At 44.4% G+C, this 16,251-nt stretch overlaps 1 protein-coding gene across 2 annotated transcripts in view; it reads right to left on the bottom strand.

Moving 5' to 3' along the window:
- Positions 1 to 16,251, bottom strand: part of TTK (TTK protein kinase) — an 848,854-nt gene that overhangs the window by 608,080 nt on the left and 224,523 nt on the right. For both annotated transcript variants that reach the window (XM_086926546.1, XM_086926547.1), the window contains exons 6-8: positions 6,189 to 6,303; positions 6,021 to 6,090; positions 5,865 to 5,938 (exon numbers count right to left, since the gene is read on the bottom strand). In XM_086926546.1, the coding sequence (XP_086782672.1) occupies positions 5,865 to 5,938; positions 6,021 to 6,090; positions 6,189 to 6,303 (259 nt within the window). The remainder of the gene's footprint in view (positions 1 to 5,864; positions 5,939 to 6,020; positions 6,091 to 6,188; positions 6,304 to 16,251) is intronic.

Below are 16,251 nucleotides of genomic sequence, written 5' to 3'. Positions count from 1 at the left end.
TACCCTTCCACGCTTAGGGTGGACAAAAATATTTACAACAAGGGGTGGTGAGGGACAGAGTCTCTGAATTAAACAGAATACTCTCACCCAGTCAAGAGATCAGGGCTAGATCCAACACCGTTTTTTAGCTCACTGCACCATCCCAGTTTCAGAACCTGACTGTATGCAAATTAGTCTGTTCCTGTCCCAGTGCATGATGGGAACAGGGCAAACCAAACTACAAAAGCCAATTCTTACACTGGGAAGGAAACAAGCTACCGGGGACCGGTTTCTGGCATTTCAGCCTCTTCGGCCCGGCTTGCTTGAATCCTGATGGTGCAATGAGCAAGGGACTCACATCTGAGTATACCCTTCCACGCTTAGGGTGGACAAAAATATTTACAACAAGGGGTGGTGAGGGACAGAGTCTCTGAATTAAACAGAATACTCTCACCCAGTCAAGAGATCAGGGCTAGATCCAACACCGTTTTTTAGCTCACTGCACCATCCCAGTTTCAGAACCTGACTGTATGCAAATTAGTCTGTTCCTGTCCCAGTGCATGATGGGAACAGGGCAAACCAAACTACAAAAGCCAATTCTTACACTGGGAAGGAAACAAGCTACCGGGGACCGGTTTCTGGCATTTCAGCCTCTTCGGCCCGGCTTGCTTGAATCCTGATGGTGCAATGAGCAAGGGACTCACATCTGAGTATACCCTTCCACGCTTAGGGTGGACAAAAATATTTACAACAAGGGGTGGTGAGGGACAGAGTCTCTGAATTAAACAGAATACTCTCACCCAGTCAAGAGATCAGGGCTAGATCCAACACCGTTTTTTAGCTCACTGCACCATCCCAGTTTCAGAACCTGACTGTATGCAAATTAGTCTGTTCCTGTCCCAGTGCATGATGGGAACAGGGCAAACCAAACTACAAAAGCCAATTCTTACACTGGGAAGGAAACAAGCTACCGGGGACCGGTTTCTGGCATTTCAGCCTCTTCGGCCCGGCTTGCTTGAATCCTGATGGTGCAATGAGCAAGGGACTCACATCTGAGTATACCCTTCCACGCTTAGGGTGGACAAAAATATTTACAACAAGGGGTGGTGAGGGACAGAGTCTCTGAATTAAACAGAATACTCTCACCCAGTCAAGAGATCAGGGCTAGATCCATCTTCTTTAGTAGAGCACTGAGTTCGGCATGCTTCCAGCTCTCCGGGAAGGTGGCGGTGTCGAAGGAGGTGTTGATGTCCCGCAGGTGGGGTGCGATGACACTTATCTAATCAGCTACAGTGAGCAATAGTTCCACTACGTCTCAACCCCAATGCAGCCAGGCTTCTCAGGTCCAAAGGCTTCCACTTGCAAGGAGGATGTTCTGATCTCAAAGGCACAATGCTGTATTTTAGCAAAACTCCTGAAATAAGCAATGTTTTCTCTGGATATGAGAACTGTCTCTGTTCACACCTGAATGGAGAAGACCAAGTAGATAGACAAGGGAAAAGCTCATCAGGGATTTCTGGAACAAATTATTTCTACTTCAGGAAGAAAAGGTTATGTAACTGTAGTCCCAGTTCTGTATTACAGGAATTTTAATTGATATCAAACGCTTGAATATTTCCTCACTGCATGTATGGACCCTGGAACACCTTTTTGTATAGTTCTTTTCAATGGAAACAACCTAAGAGAATGCTTTTGTCCATGATTTTATACATAGATATGTGCAAAGGAAGACTAACAAGGCCTCATTTTTCATAAATGCTCAGAGTAACACTCCAGATTATGCTCACAAAATTACATTGCAGCATTTAAATGCAGAGAAAACCCTTTTCAGCTGAGAACAGGGTGGCAAAAATGTAGCTTGAGAGGCTAACAAAGAACATTGAGAACAAGCATTGGCATAGCAAATAGGTCTCGCCTTTGGGACCTTATAAGTATTTAGTTATGCAGCACAATATCCTTGGTGCAACAACATTAACTGTTGCATGGTTAAACACTTATAAGGTCTCAAAGGCGAGACCTATTGGCTATGCTAATGCTTGTTTTTGTTGACAACAGTATCTCGTAAGCATGCGCTTGCAGGCTTATCTGGGATAAATTTCTGTGAACTAAATATTTTTCTACTGAAAATGCTCGAATTACAGATTGGTCATCTTCGTCGTCGGCGCCTTCTCCGTCGACGCTGACATACCTGCCTTTGACGGTTCCTTCGTCGACGAAACTCCTGTCGACGCCACAGTCTACAATAACAATCTCGAATCCGATTTTTTCGTCGACGGAACCTCCACCGTCGACGTCTTCATCGTCGAGGACTTAGAGCTCCTCTCAGAAGATTGAGAAGAAGGTTTTTTGAAGGCTAAGGCAGTCTTCTCACCTTTTGAAGGCGTAACAGGTCCCACTTTCTCCTTTTCACTTCTGTGAGGAGATTTGCTGGGACCCTGGCTCTCAGACTCACTGGGGGTCTTTTTAGAGGCCATAGAAGGTCTTTCCATAGAAGGGGAAGGAGAACCCCTAACCCTCTTCACTGACCTTCTTGATGAAGACATCGACGCTGCATCCTCACTGTCACTAGAGACAGTATCCTTTCTGGACTTTAGCTTCTGGAGCCATGTCAAGAGTCTACCCTCACGGTCCCGGAGGGTCTTGGTTGAGAAGGTGCGACAGATCTTGCAGTCAGCAGCCTGGTGGTCAGGTTAGAGGCAATAGATGAAGTCCTTGTGCCTATCCTCCACAAAAGCCTTTTCTTGCCACAGGTGGAACAAGGCTTGAAAAGGGCTTTTTTCTTCTCCATTTCACTCATCCTGGAAGGTAGTCAGTAATCCTGAAGAGAATCTAAAAGATTCTGAAGAAAATATCCAAAGTAATTCCTTCGAAAAGTAGAAGTTGAGCAGAGCTCACAGGAGACTCCCTAAGCACAATGTGCGGCAGAAAATCTGAGGCTCTGAGGTTCCTTCAGGAAGGTTCTAAGGAGTTAGGCACTTCTGATTGGCTGATGCCAACGTTTGGTCTCTTTACACAAAGAGGGTAATATGCTACAAAAGGGAATGAGGCCAAGGCCTTTTTCCTTTGTCTTTTGTACCTACAGCTATGGTATTTTTGTTACCGAGACTCCCATTCCGACAACGGGAAATGATACAAAGCATGGGAATCTATGAAAGTTCCAATACTGGGGTAAATGGGCATTACCTTTCAAATGGATATATATCTTGGGTTATAAGTTACACCTATGATGAGACTAGGCAGAGGGTGCGAGATAGGAATGGTTATTAGATACTGATTTATGTATTAAGTGTTTATGCTGCAAATCACCTCTGCCCTTGCGTACTGCTGAATAAGTGTATACCTCTACCCTTTGAATGTTCACCTATGGACATTCCAATCTAAATTAGATTCTTTGAGCTACTGCCGCACAAATTGTGATGTTGAAATATACTTGTAACAACTGCAATAAACAGAGGTTTAAAAATATGTTTATTTACACACAGCACACATGGAAATGTCTGAGCATATAAACATTACTACATGTACATACATATGGGTGTTTATGAAGTGGGCTTTATGCTTTGTACATAAACTTTCATAATTGTGATGTGTTTACATGTATGTATACATATAACTATAGCAATATGTGCGGTATGTCATGATCTATTTCTATATTAATGTTTACTTACTGGGTGGGGGGGGGGGGGGTTGAGGAGGAAGAATGCCCTTAAACCTCTGCCCATACCTCAGCTCTCTGGTTCATCCCAAAACCTCTGGATAATATTGCCTCCCAAACCCCCTTTCCACACTCTTCCCTCCTTTATCCATTTCAGCCAACTAACAGGAACACATGTCCACTGCTCCCAACAAGTCACAGATTCCCTTTACTAATCCACAACAATTAATCTTTCCATCCATACCTCTGAAAACAATAGAGTGAATGCATGAGACCACAATGATCACTAACTTAATACACTTACCACAATTTATCCACAAGGAAACATAAAATGATTTTTTAATAATGTAATTTCTTATCTACGGAGTAGAGTGTTACTCACAGCAAAACGTTTCGATGCCTCATCATGGAGGGAAGTATGCGCCATATAAATACAATTTACAGCTGATGCATGGTTTCTTCTGACAACCATAACAATTACCAAGTCTGGGTTAGGATTTACCCAGAGGAATTCAGGGTCTTGTTAACATGGTCAATATTTTCTCTGTGGGCATGTTGTAAACTCCTTTCCCATGGCTCGAGTCCTTAATTTTTACTTGTATTATCTCCAACAGACCCAGAATAAGAAATAACAAAGGTTTAGGAGGCTGCCCTAAATGACAGGGTCTCCATTGGTTAGGGTATCTCCAAGGGATATAGAGAGTTTTGCTGGCCCTCTTGCTAGTACCCCCTGGAAAATGACGCAAACTTATGATTTTGCCATCAGTCTCTGATGGAACGTGAAGTGGTGAAGTTTCTCCCCGTCACTTGATTTTTTTCCCTCTATAGACCTCCATCTCTGGTTATATTTAGCAGGAGGTTGAAGGAGACTTGAGCAGGTTGAGAGACTGACCTTTCTGGTCTCTTCCACTTATTTTTATCATCTTCTGTCCTAATGTCTTCTTGCATGCCTCAATCTGATGCCTTCTCAGCCCTTAAAGGTTCTTTTTGATTACATCTTGCAGAATAAGAGTCTGCCAGACAAACTAGACATACTTTTTGGCATCAATTACATTCTTCCTTCTCCCACAAGAAAGGTACTGTTGAAATGGGTTTCTCTCCATTTAAGTGCTGAAATGTAGTTCTATGGAGGATAAACTGGAGAGTTACATTTAACATTCATGAAAATACGAGGCCTCTGGCTTTCAACAGATTTTTATATGTAATCCTGGATAAAGCCATTCTGCAGTTTCAACTAAAAAGAAAACCTATAGAAAAAGGGGTTCTGGGGTCCACGTAAGCAGCAGTTAATTATTCAAGCATTGAGAACTATCAATGAAGGTCTTATGTGGCAGAAAGAAGCTTTCCTTTCACTTTAATTTGGCACTCCCATTGGATCAATAATGCATTTTGAAAGGGAAAGGTTAGTATATCATTAATGTTTTTTTAATAAACACATTATAATAATACTTGCAGAATTACCAGATAGCATAATGATGAAATTATTCCTCTGGGAAGGTGTCTTATGGTAAAGAGTATTTTTAAAGCCCTTCCATCAAAATGTAAGCAAGGCAAGGCACCCCTTCACCCATGTGGATCTACTCTGTCACAAAATTCAATATCTCTCCCTTTCAGTTCAGCCCACAGAACTATAAAGGAAAACACTGCCCAAGGTAGCACCTTGCCTAGCCCTCCAACATGACAGAACTCATGTTGGGTGCTCTGCAAGAGGAGTAAGGTTTCAAAGGGGAATTCAGAAACACATTTTTCCTCCAATAGGTCATGGGTCAGCGCCTCCTTGACTTCCTGATGTTTGTGTGAGAACCCTTTAAGGGAAGAGAATCCTTCTTAAAGGAAGAGTAATTATCCAGTAACAAAAAGTTTGTGGAGGGTGGGGGGAGGTGCTGCACCCAGAGATGTTCCTACAATACAAATGCACTATGACAGATGCAAGGCAGATGAAAGCAGTTTCCAAAAACAGGTATAGATGGAACAGCAACACAATTTCTGACGTAGCATTCATACCATATACTATGGAACCCTCCAAGTACTGCTTATTCTTTTCCGGTCACATCCAGCGTTAGCCCTACAATTTTGATACTTAAAGACAGGAAGCCTTACACTAAACATGGTGTCTCTACAATGCACACAGTAAAACAGCACATATTTAATCATACACCATACATAAAGCAGAAAGTCATTCAGAAATGCAGCAAATTGTGAAATGCAATATATTACAATAAATAAATACCTCATATTAACATCGGGCAGAATATAATTTCCAATGTTTGGGTTAGGAGAAGAAATGGCTGTTTCATGTGGAGCCTGGAAAAAAATGAAACATGTTATCGCATAATTTAGTCTATATTCCACACACTTCAGCCTTTATCCTGGTTATCATGATTACCTTATTAGGCAGAGGTAACTTGGTTTGATGGGCAACTTCGTCAAACTCTGCTGGTGAGCTATTCTTTGAACTGGAGAAAAAATATGGAATCTATGAAGTAATACTACTAATTGAATACATACTACTAGTTGAATAGTAGGAAAAACATAATTTCGATGTTTTCTTTACCTTAAATATTTTTTTAAGTGTACGGAGAGTTCACCAGAACTACCGCTCTCCTTTCTGACTCGGGGATTTCCAAAATTGTACTGGGTTGAGTCTTGTAAACTTGTCAACGGTTTAACTAAATAACACAAAGATTGATTTAAAAACCAAGTACAGAAAGAATAAAACCCATGCTCAAACAAACAATTTATAGTAACCATTATATACAATACAGTGTCATCTATCAAACATTTGTGTGGACTACTAATCCTGTAATATACCAATCTGAAAATAAAGCAAAATAAATAAATCCAGTTAACATAAGACATTTCAAGAAAACTATAGTGACTATTATTTGAACTATTGAGGAAGTAAGGACGCATTCCTGCAATAGACCATAAAGAGGACTGTACTGCTGAAACAGAAAGACCTACAAAGGCAAATAGTGGTTTGGATCTTAAGGATAACAATGTCTCACCTTTAAAATTACCAGAGCAGCAAAGAAATCTAAACAGAAATTGCATGAGGTGTTTGAAAAATCCAATACCAACTCTTTCTGGCACTTCAGTTAACTCCTGATAAACAGAAAGCTTCTTCTGCATCAGGATATTTTCTGACTCAAAGGTCTTATTAAATAAATTCTATAAAAGGTATCAGCAGACCATGGGAGAGTAGCAGTCGCTACTCAAATGGCATTTTCAACTGGAAATTCCCCAGCTGACAAGTTCACTAGGTTTTCTGGACAATACCATTTTAAACTCACAGGCTTCGAATCTGCCAATCTCCAGATGAGGCAGATTTCCATTGAAGGAAGAATCACTGCAGTCAAAGGAGACTGCCCAGAGACAACTTAGGCTATTCTGACACTTGAGTCCATCAAAAAACTGACTCCGTTCTTGAGCAGGGATTAATGACAGCGACTGAACATCTCTTCCACACAAAGATTGTTGTTACCAATAGCAGATGGAGTGGTCTTCATTTCTTCTCCTCTTGAAATCTAGTTGTCCCTGAAAGTAGGCTGAACAGGGGCTCATAAATGGTAGATTTAGCTTGCCATTATCAGGCACTTGTAACAAAGTGTGAAACTATATCCTAGTGCATGTAACCACTTTTTAGGTTTCGCCTGCCGAAGGCTGCGCTCTGCGCAGCTTTTCGGCGCAGGCGAAATCTATTGTTTACAATATGGGCTTCAGAAACGTCCCCCGGCTCCCATCGGCTAGCTCCATAAATGGAGGCTAGCCATTAGGAGCCGGATCTGTCTGTCAAGGCCAGACCAGATTCGGGGGCGTTCCCGCGATTTTTTCCCTCTCCACCCACTTCTGATCGTCATTGCGGCGGTGGGTGTTTGTTATTTTTTTTTTTGAGTCGGCCTGTTTTCGTCTTTTTACAAGTGTTTGTTGTTGGAGTTGGCTGCAAGATTCGAGTTCCCACGAGGCAATCAGGTAAGGAGCATTTTGTTTATAAATTCACTTTGTAAGTTTACGTATTTTGACGTTTTCGCTCTTAATGTCTTTTTTCTGTTTGCTTTTGTTTTTATCCCGTTCCCGCCCCCCCACCGCCAACGGAGGAAGCCTTCCCGACCCCCCTCCCGCTGTCCGTTCCCGCACCCCCACCGCCAACGGAGGAAGCCTTCCCGACCCCCCTCCTGCTGTCCGTTCCCGCCCCCCCGACCGCCAACGGAGGAAGCCTTCCCGACCCCCCTCCCGCTGTCCGTTCCCGCCCCCCCGACCGCCATCAAAGGAACCTTCCCGACCCCCCTCCCGCTGTCCGTTCCCGCCCCCCCCCCCGTCCGTGTGCTTCATGTTTTTCCGGGCGCACATTACCGCGGCCGTGGGCGGGGTTGTCGAAATGCCTGCTCCGTGCTGGGCCTCAGTTGTTCCCCAGGTGAGTGCTTGTTAAGGTAATGTGCCCGAAATGCACTGCTTTCATGGCAGTCATTTTGGGCTTGTTAGACGAAATGAACTCGCGCGTGTTTTTTTTAAAGTTAACCTCCACAGCATAAAGTGGGTTCTTAAGCGCATCATTCAGCGCACTGTACGGCGAAGCGGCAAATTAACTCCGCAGGGCCTTTTTTACTTAATAAAAGAGGCTTACATAACCACAAACGTGTTAGCGTTCTGATGAAGTGACCAAAAGTAGACACGCAGAGCTTCAAAAAAAGTATAAAAAATAGTCATGAAAATAATGAACAAGGCAATAATAGTGTAGGTCTTAAAAGATGAACCCTGCCGTCTACATTCGCTTTATATGTAATAACGGATTGTTTATTCAGCTCTTTTTCTGCTGATTCTAAGCGCTGTACTTAACGAGTTAGTATTGCTCTTTTAAATGATATGTATTTTGCCAACCCCTGAAGGGTGGAAGGCTGATTTGGGCTTGTCTGATTCGATGTTGTGACTTGCAAATAATGCAGGTTAGCGGCGAGCGCTTAACTCTTTGTCCCATCTTGCAGGGTTTTTGAGGTAAGAGCAAAGCAGAATAAATGGGACATGTCATCTGGTCGAAAAGGAATACGTCCAATCACAGTCAGAGGAAAGAATTTTGGCAGTGAGACTAGTCACGTCACTGAATAAGCTCCGCCCAGATGCAGAGCCAGCAGTTTCTGGCAATATTTATACGGGCAAGTAAACAAACTTCTTAGAGAGGCGCAGCATTTATTATTATTTATCAATGTACATGGGCCTTTTTGTTTAATACTACAAGAACTAAAACCAGGACTGATATCATCCTGTTCTTGGTTCTTGACTGGTATTCATTGAATTTCACACTAGACAAGGGATAAATAATGTATATTTGCCATATATTAACTTGTAGATAGCTCCCTGCACTCTTTGACCTCTTCGATGAGTGATTTGGACTGAGCACTAAATTGAGAGATTTCTTAGGAGGCTGCTGGTGCAAGGAAGAGTCAATCAACTCTCTGAAATTCTTCCAGGGCTGTAGCTAGCTAGAGTGCAGTAGGTGCAGTCACACCGGGGTCAGGGTTGTGAGAGGGGCACTGCCCCCTAATGTGTCTGCTTTTTACAACCAAACTGGGGTTGAAGGCCGTTTTCACTGCAACCCTTGTTGCTGCCACTGATTTCTCCACAGGCCTCTTCACCCAAGAGAGGGAATCCCCGTCTCCTGGCAGCTGCATATGAAAGTCTCTCGCCTGCTGGGCTGAGGTAAATAGTGCCAGCCCCCCGCCTGCTGGTGCCTGTTCCGCAGGCGCCTACCTTGGCGGATCGCCCCCTGCAGCCTGCATGTGTTTTGGGTCATCCACCCTCCTAACAAAACAGACCCTGAGAGCTGAATATGAACATCTCCTGCCTGCTGGGCGTCCCAGCCCCTCGCCCCCTCCTCCGCCGCCTGCTCGTGTCCGTTCTGTGGATGCCTACATTGGCAGCTCGCCCCCTGCAGCCCTGGGTCACCCGCCCTCAGGCACACAGTGCGCTCTGCCCTCCTTGGCGCTGCGTGCACAGAGGGCGCCCGCTGTGACTCCATCACCTGCAGCAGACCCGTGATGGACTTCAGGGGTTCCCACATGTCACAACGTGAGACTGCTGGCGTATTACAGGCAGTGAAAAGGAAACGCAGCACGTGACCGCGGTGACGGGATATTTGCAGGGAGGCAGCATACACATCACGTCATCTGTTTACCCACAACCTGCCCACTGAAAGGGTCCATCGCAGCCTCTAACATGCGGATGCACATTGGAGGCTGACAATGGTGGGGTAGTGTAATGGATGCGTGATGGCTTCTGCTGTAAACTGCACACATGATAGGCACTTTGGAAACTCACGAGGGTTCAATGTGCATGAAATGCACCTAGGGTATTTCTAAATACTCTGTGCACATGGCATGTGCTAGACACTGCTGTAGGCACATTAACTACTACTAGAGACCCCGCCCCTCATGTAGGCACATTGGACGCTGCTAGTTGCCCTTTACCCATGATATGCACATTAGACACCTCTGTATACTTTGTACATGAGATATGCACATTGTCACCTCCACATGCCTACGACGGGCCGCGGCCCTGAAGGGTCAGCAGGGCAGGGGTGCAATATTAAACATAGAAGTGTCCCCATGAGGCAGTACATGAGAGTTCAGGCAGAAATCCAGAACAAAAGAGCTTCTGTATAAAATCAGTGCCATTTTCAGCGGGGGTCCTTCAACCACCACCTCTCTCAATACTGTTCAACAATCACAAATACTTTAATTTGCAGCTGACAGCCCTTAAAATGAGCACACCCGATGGGTGGCTGCCACAAGAAGGGTCAATAATTTGACCGACCAGTGAATAACATTGTGTCCCTATAGGCCTAGTTTAAAACACATTAATCACCGTCTCCCCAATAATAAAATACAACAAAACGAGCTTCCAGTATTTCGTAATTCAGCGAAGTCTCACATGCGCATGGTTCACGTTTGTGTCACACACGAAGAGTCCGTCAGCAGTCGTGCATGCCACCTCTCACTAAGCTCTGTGATAAGCAGGGAAGCGTGGATTAACCATTGATAAATCATACAAGCGTTTCACTAGCTTGTAACACAGCACTGGGAGTTTAAAGGGTTTAAAGCAGAGCAACGCCTCTGCCGGTCCATCCACAAGGGAAGGGCGTCCTGGTGTGACACGTTCCCATGAAGACATCTTCGCGTGCGTCCCTGGGAGTTTGCTCTAGTGGTAATCTGGGCAAAGTGCTCAGGGGAGCACATTTGAATGCCTGTCTCCTCTAAGTGCAGGAGGGCGCAGGTGCCCCAACCCCGCGTGTGTGGAAACCACAGCCCACATCAGAGCCTGTCACACGTGAGGCACAACGGAGGAGCCGCACTCCATATATGGTAACCGGAAGCTTGCACTACCGCAGCATCCCGAGGTGGCGCATGTGTGATGTCTGTACAATCTATTGCACTGAGAACGTGCTCACTAAGCGCTCTACATGGGGTTTTAACTATGTAACACCGGCGACATAGTGACACGCCAAGACCTATACATGACGTGTGGGTACAATCAGGTGCATTGAGAGGAGACCTAGTCAAGTCACTGCCGTGCACTGCGTATGAGATGCATGTGTGTACCTCCACCTGCACCCCCAAAAAGAGGGTACGGTCCACCACAGGCACACAGACATACACAGATCAAGTGCAACTATCTTGTAAGCGAGTACATGCACACACTCTGCATATGAAAAATGCACCCGGTAGTAAAACTGCGCAATGGATATAATCACCGACAGGCAGGCACACATATGAAATATGTATGCAGTTCATTGCACAGTGTGTGCATGTTACATATGAGATATGTGTGCAGGCGGTGACCGCAATACACAAAAAAACATAATACTTGACAATGTCTGCTAAAAGTCCATCAGGCCCAGCTCCAAATTGCAAAGCTATACACATTTGTACAGCGCATACTACAATCGGAAAGGTCTCTAAGCGCTAAAAACCAATTCAGTGTCACTCAATTTATTGTAACCGAAGGAAGGAAGAATGTGTCGGTGTTTGAACTTCTGAGTCTGAACCCCAAATATCTGCAGCAGGTGCTCTGATCCACTAAGGTACTCAAAGCATGCACTAAGTTACATTTCATGAAATGCTCCTAACTGCAACACATACAAAATGGCTGTATTCACTTTTATTTCGGCGGATTTGCTCTGTTATGTGCCCGAGAGTAGATGACAAACGACACCAAAACGCTGGCGAATAAATACAGTTTGCTCCTAAATGGGAGGCAGCAGCCCTCTTTCTTCCCTGCACGCATGGAAGTAGCCCGAGGTGTGAGGGTGGATTCCTGAACCTAGTATTCGGTGTCAGCACCAGGCATGTGGGGACACGAGCCCTGAACATGCCTTCACAAGCGAGCGCTGCGACCCGGTGATGCAGGCTCAGAGGCACTCAGCAGGTGCACTGTGCTCAGCAGGTGCCCCGGCCTGCACGTGCTCCAACTACACGGCTCAGAATCAGGTAGATTTGCCGAAATCAGTGACACTTTAATGTGCGTCCCTGGCAGCTTTGGGCAGAGACTTACAACGAACCATTAGCAGCCATTGGATACCAATATCATTCATTAAAACAATTAAAGAGACGTACAATATTTTTATATTAAAAAAAAAAGCATATTTGTGGCTATTTTTTTTCAAACTCTTCCTAGCGACGCTTTGAGCACAGAAAGCAGGATCAAAAGCCATTTCTGAGCGTGAGAGTGTGAACTTCCGGTAACGGTATGTTTTGTGCGTTTGTAGTAATAATACATATCAAATGTGTATCTTCAAATGTATACACTGACTTGGCTTAGTATATTTTCCCTTTTATATATTTTATGTATGTGTTTTCTTCCACTGTCTAGGAAATATATGTAAGAATGCGAAACAATTAGAGTATGATCTGGGGAGGTAAGCGGATAGAAGTGCGCAGGGGGATACTTATCGGCGCTAAGCAAACCATTCATGCACTTAAGTAAATAATAATATACACTCACGTGTGTGTATAAAAGTATAGGTGCGTGTGTGTGTCTAAGGTCAGATAATATACACACGTCCTAGAATAAATAAATATGTACACGTAAACATACACATTAAACACACGCTTTATAGTTTACACGTTAGTACGTCACATTAATGAATATACATAATTTGCTGTTTTGAGAGTCTGTATTTAAGGACGACATAGCTTGGGTTGGTTGGAAACACGTCTGAAATTAACCAACAAGTTGGGAACAAGGGTGGACTTTTTCACCGTAGGGGTAATCTAGCTCATTTTTAGGTATCTAGCAACGACAACTCGGGCGAGTGTGCATTGATCAGACACCAGACATTTTTGAAGATGTGAAGACTTGACTTGATAGTAGCAGGAAGAAGGTCTTGTTACTAGCTACTGGGTTTGAGTTTTTTTTTTAAACTTGGGCTAGGTCGCCTGGGAAGGTGGGATTTTTGTTGATTAGTATTCATGCTGATATATACTATTGACCTATCCATTTAACCTGCACACACCACCGGCAGAGGGCCAATTGAAACCGGATTTCTCCTGGTGCTTTAAGAAGAGTTTTGCTTTGAGTGCTCCTGTTAAGCTATTGGACATTGATTGACAGGTACCGTAAGGGCTGTGAGAGCTGTGAGAGCTGTGAGAGCTGTGTGGGCTGTGAGCTGTGAGAGCTGTGTGGGCTGTGAGAGCTGTGTGGGCTGTGAGGGCTGTGTGGGCTGTGAGAGCTGTGTGGGCTGTGAGAGCTGTGTGGGCTGTGAGAGCTGTGTGGGCTGTGAGAGCTGTGTGGGCTGTGAGGTGTGTGGGCTGTGAGAGCTGTTGGCAATGTAAATAACAATTCCATGTATTTATAAGTAAAAGAAAAAAAAAAGAAATGTCATGAGCAATGCCAATAGCTCTAACTTTTCCAAAGGCGAAACCATTGCATTGTAAATGCTTGTTTTGTAATAGTATGGCACTATTCCAGTGATATTTGCTTGCCGATAAGTCTCACAGAAAGCCAATGTGGAAAAATAAGTCTATGGCAAAAGGCTTTAGCTCGAAGCGTGATAATCTCAAAACCAGAGAGCTAGTGATTCCTACCTTAAAACATCAAGAACACAGGACTCCCTCATTCACATCTACAAGTAGAAGGCAAGAAAAACTCAAAAGTGGCAATACCTGAAAGTGTTGCACTTCTGAGTAGAACGGAATTATCAATTAGCCTTTCACTGGCACTGTAGGTTACTCTCTCACAACTGCCACCTCGTATGTTGCCTTTGTACATTAAACTCTTCCTTCTGTCAGCAGTAGATAGCCTAACCAATAACAGCACCATATGTTAATGAGATCTACCATTAGCCCAGAAGATACTATGCTCATTAATTCACCCTGGCAGGGACAAGGGTAAAGTTCTGTATTTTCCACACTTCAGAAATCAAGTACAAATTCAAAATATAGCCTCAGATTTGTGAATTTTAGTAAAAACCACATCAATACATTTTTTTTGGCATGATCACTGCCACTAAACAAATTGTAAGTTTGTGGCTTGGGTGGGCCTTAGCTTTACTGATGATTGAAAGGTTAAGTAAACACAATGTCACCCTATGTTATTTCAAAAAAATTAGATGCAAACACCTGGAGGCACAGCTAAGACAGCACAGTTTCACAGGTTTTTAAAAGACATTTCAAATGTCAGTAACAACCCTGTGACAAGTTAATAAACTATAGCTTGCAGCAAGAAATGGTTGCACTGTCTTCAAGTTCTGTTGTGCGCTTTCAAACATACACCAATGCAATACGGCGTCTTGTCCTGGCAGCACAGAGGTAACCAGTACAACTGAATTAGGGTCACAAAAGCGACAGAATATCTCACCAGGAAGCACACTATTCAAATCCATGTGTGAGCACCCAACCTCAAACAGATTTATTAAAAATAAAAAAAATAAAACGTATGATAATATTTGGTTAGGCTTCACAAATGTAAGCCTATTAAGGGCTTTGCCACTAGTTATCGGCTTTATTCCTGCTCCAATAAGAAAAGTCCAGCCAGAACAGCCAAGCAATGTCCTCTCTGTATAAGAACACAAGCGAACTAAGACCTGTTTCTTGCTAGCTGGACCTCTATAGTCAGGTGCAGCTTGGTTCCAGTGGCACAGTGATCACAGACCCATGTCTGAGCATACCATTGGCCAGTACCAGCATTGCACCAATGTAGGAGGCTGACTCTCAGTATAGTGCAACAAAATAAGGTGCACTGTACAGAGAGCTCAGGGTAACCCCAAAGGAATTACAGAGGCACAAATGACACCCCAAATGCTCTTTGTGGTAGTGTGGGCGAGCATTTAGGCATATCAAAGGGTAGTGCTAAGCATTCACACACAAAGGCAGTAAATGAGAGAAACTAAGAAATTATATATCAATTTATAAGAATAACACATTTAAATACATTTAGATCGCAAGATCGGACGTGGGTAAGAATTTTTCGAGGTTATACATTTTTAGAAATGGACACTTCATTTTCTGCATCCTAAAAGTTATCCTAATGAGAAAAAACATGTATTGCATTCAGACACTTGCCAGCGACTTATTGTTCTATTCTTCTGGACTTGACGGTAATATGTTGCAAGGTCCAAGGTCACATCAACAGGTCAAGTTGGGGTGCTCTGGGGCGTCCGGGTGCAGAGGTGTCTCACAACCTCGGGTGTTCTTTTCACTTCAATGGGAGAAAAGTCCAGTTACAAAGAGTTTGCAAGTAAGTAGGGACTGAAGCACCAGTCCGGAGAAACCCACAGGTGGGGCTTGACCCTTTAAATCCACGGTCATACAGGGACACCCTTGGCCCACATCTCCTTGGGCTGTAGGCTCGTGTGCATTGGTGTCTTTTGGTGTCTGATACAATGCTGGAGTTTATCGCGGTTCAAGAAGGAATGCAGAAAGAGGCTGCAGGCAGCAACTGTAAGTCTCGTCTGGGCAAACCAAAGTGTGAGCTTGCTCTTGTGGGTCTGGGGACCTAGTTGGGGCTGTCAACTCCCTTGGACTCGAGCTCTGGAGCGCGGGTGTATAGGTGCTTTAAGGTGCCAGGTAGCGGCGGTCAGAGACTCACTCTTGGTCTTTGTTTCTGTTGTTGAGGGGCAAACATGGCAGCTGGGCCAATCTCGATGTGGGTCTCACCATCCCTGAAGTTGCTCAACATGCAGGTCAGTCTTCTTAGGCATTGGTGTCCGGTCACAACAAGCCTTGGCTGCTACAAGAGGACAGTACCCCAGGGATTAGTTCTGTGCAGCTTCAGTTGGTCCTGGCTTCCCCACGCTTGGAGAGAGGACAGATCTGACCTGTGGGAGGCTTCTGTGTCTGTAGTCCCTGTAGACAGCAGGTCAATGTACTGGGTCTTAATTCTTTGGTGCCTACACATGCTTGGCAGTAGCTCCTCTACCCCAAAGGAGTTCCTCTGGCAAAGCAGTGGCAGCCCTCCGGGATTCTTAGAGTCTGCACAGCAGCATCAAGTGTTGAGAGCTCCGCGTGTATCAGGTGCAGTAGGCAGGCTGGTACGGTTGGTGCCAAGGTCAGTTGTGCTCCTCGGTTTTAGGGTCAGCAGTCCACTGCTTTTGTGTCCATTGAAATATTATGATCTGGTATCAGGGG

Source organism: Lissotriton vulgaris, chromosome 6, assembly GCF_964263255.1.
Source record: "Lissotriton vulgaris chromosome 6, aLisVul1.2, whole genome shotgun sequence".
Lineage (NCBI taxonomy): Eukaryota > Metazoa > Chordata > Amphibia > Caudata > Salamandridae > Lissotriton > Lissotriton vulgaris.
The sequence above is the reverse complement of the archived record's forward strand: the minus strand, read 5'-3'. Positions and strand labels throughout refer to the sequence as shown.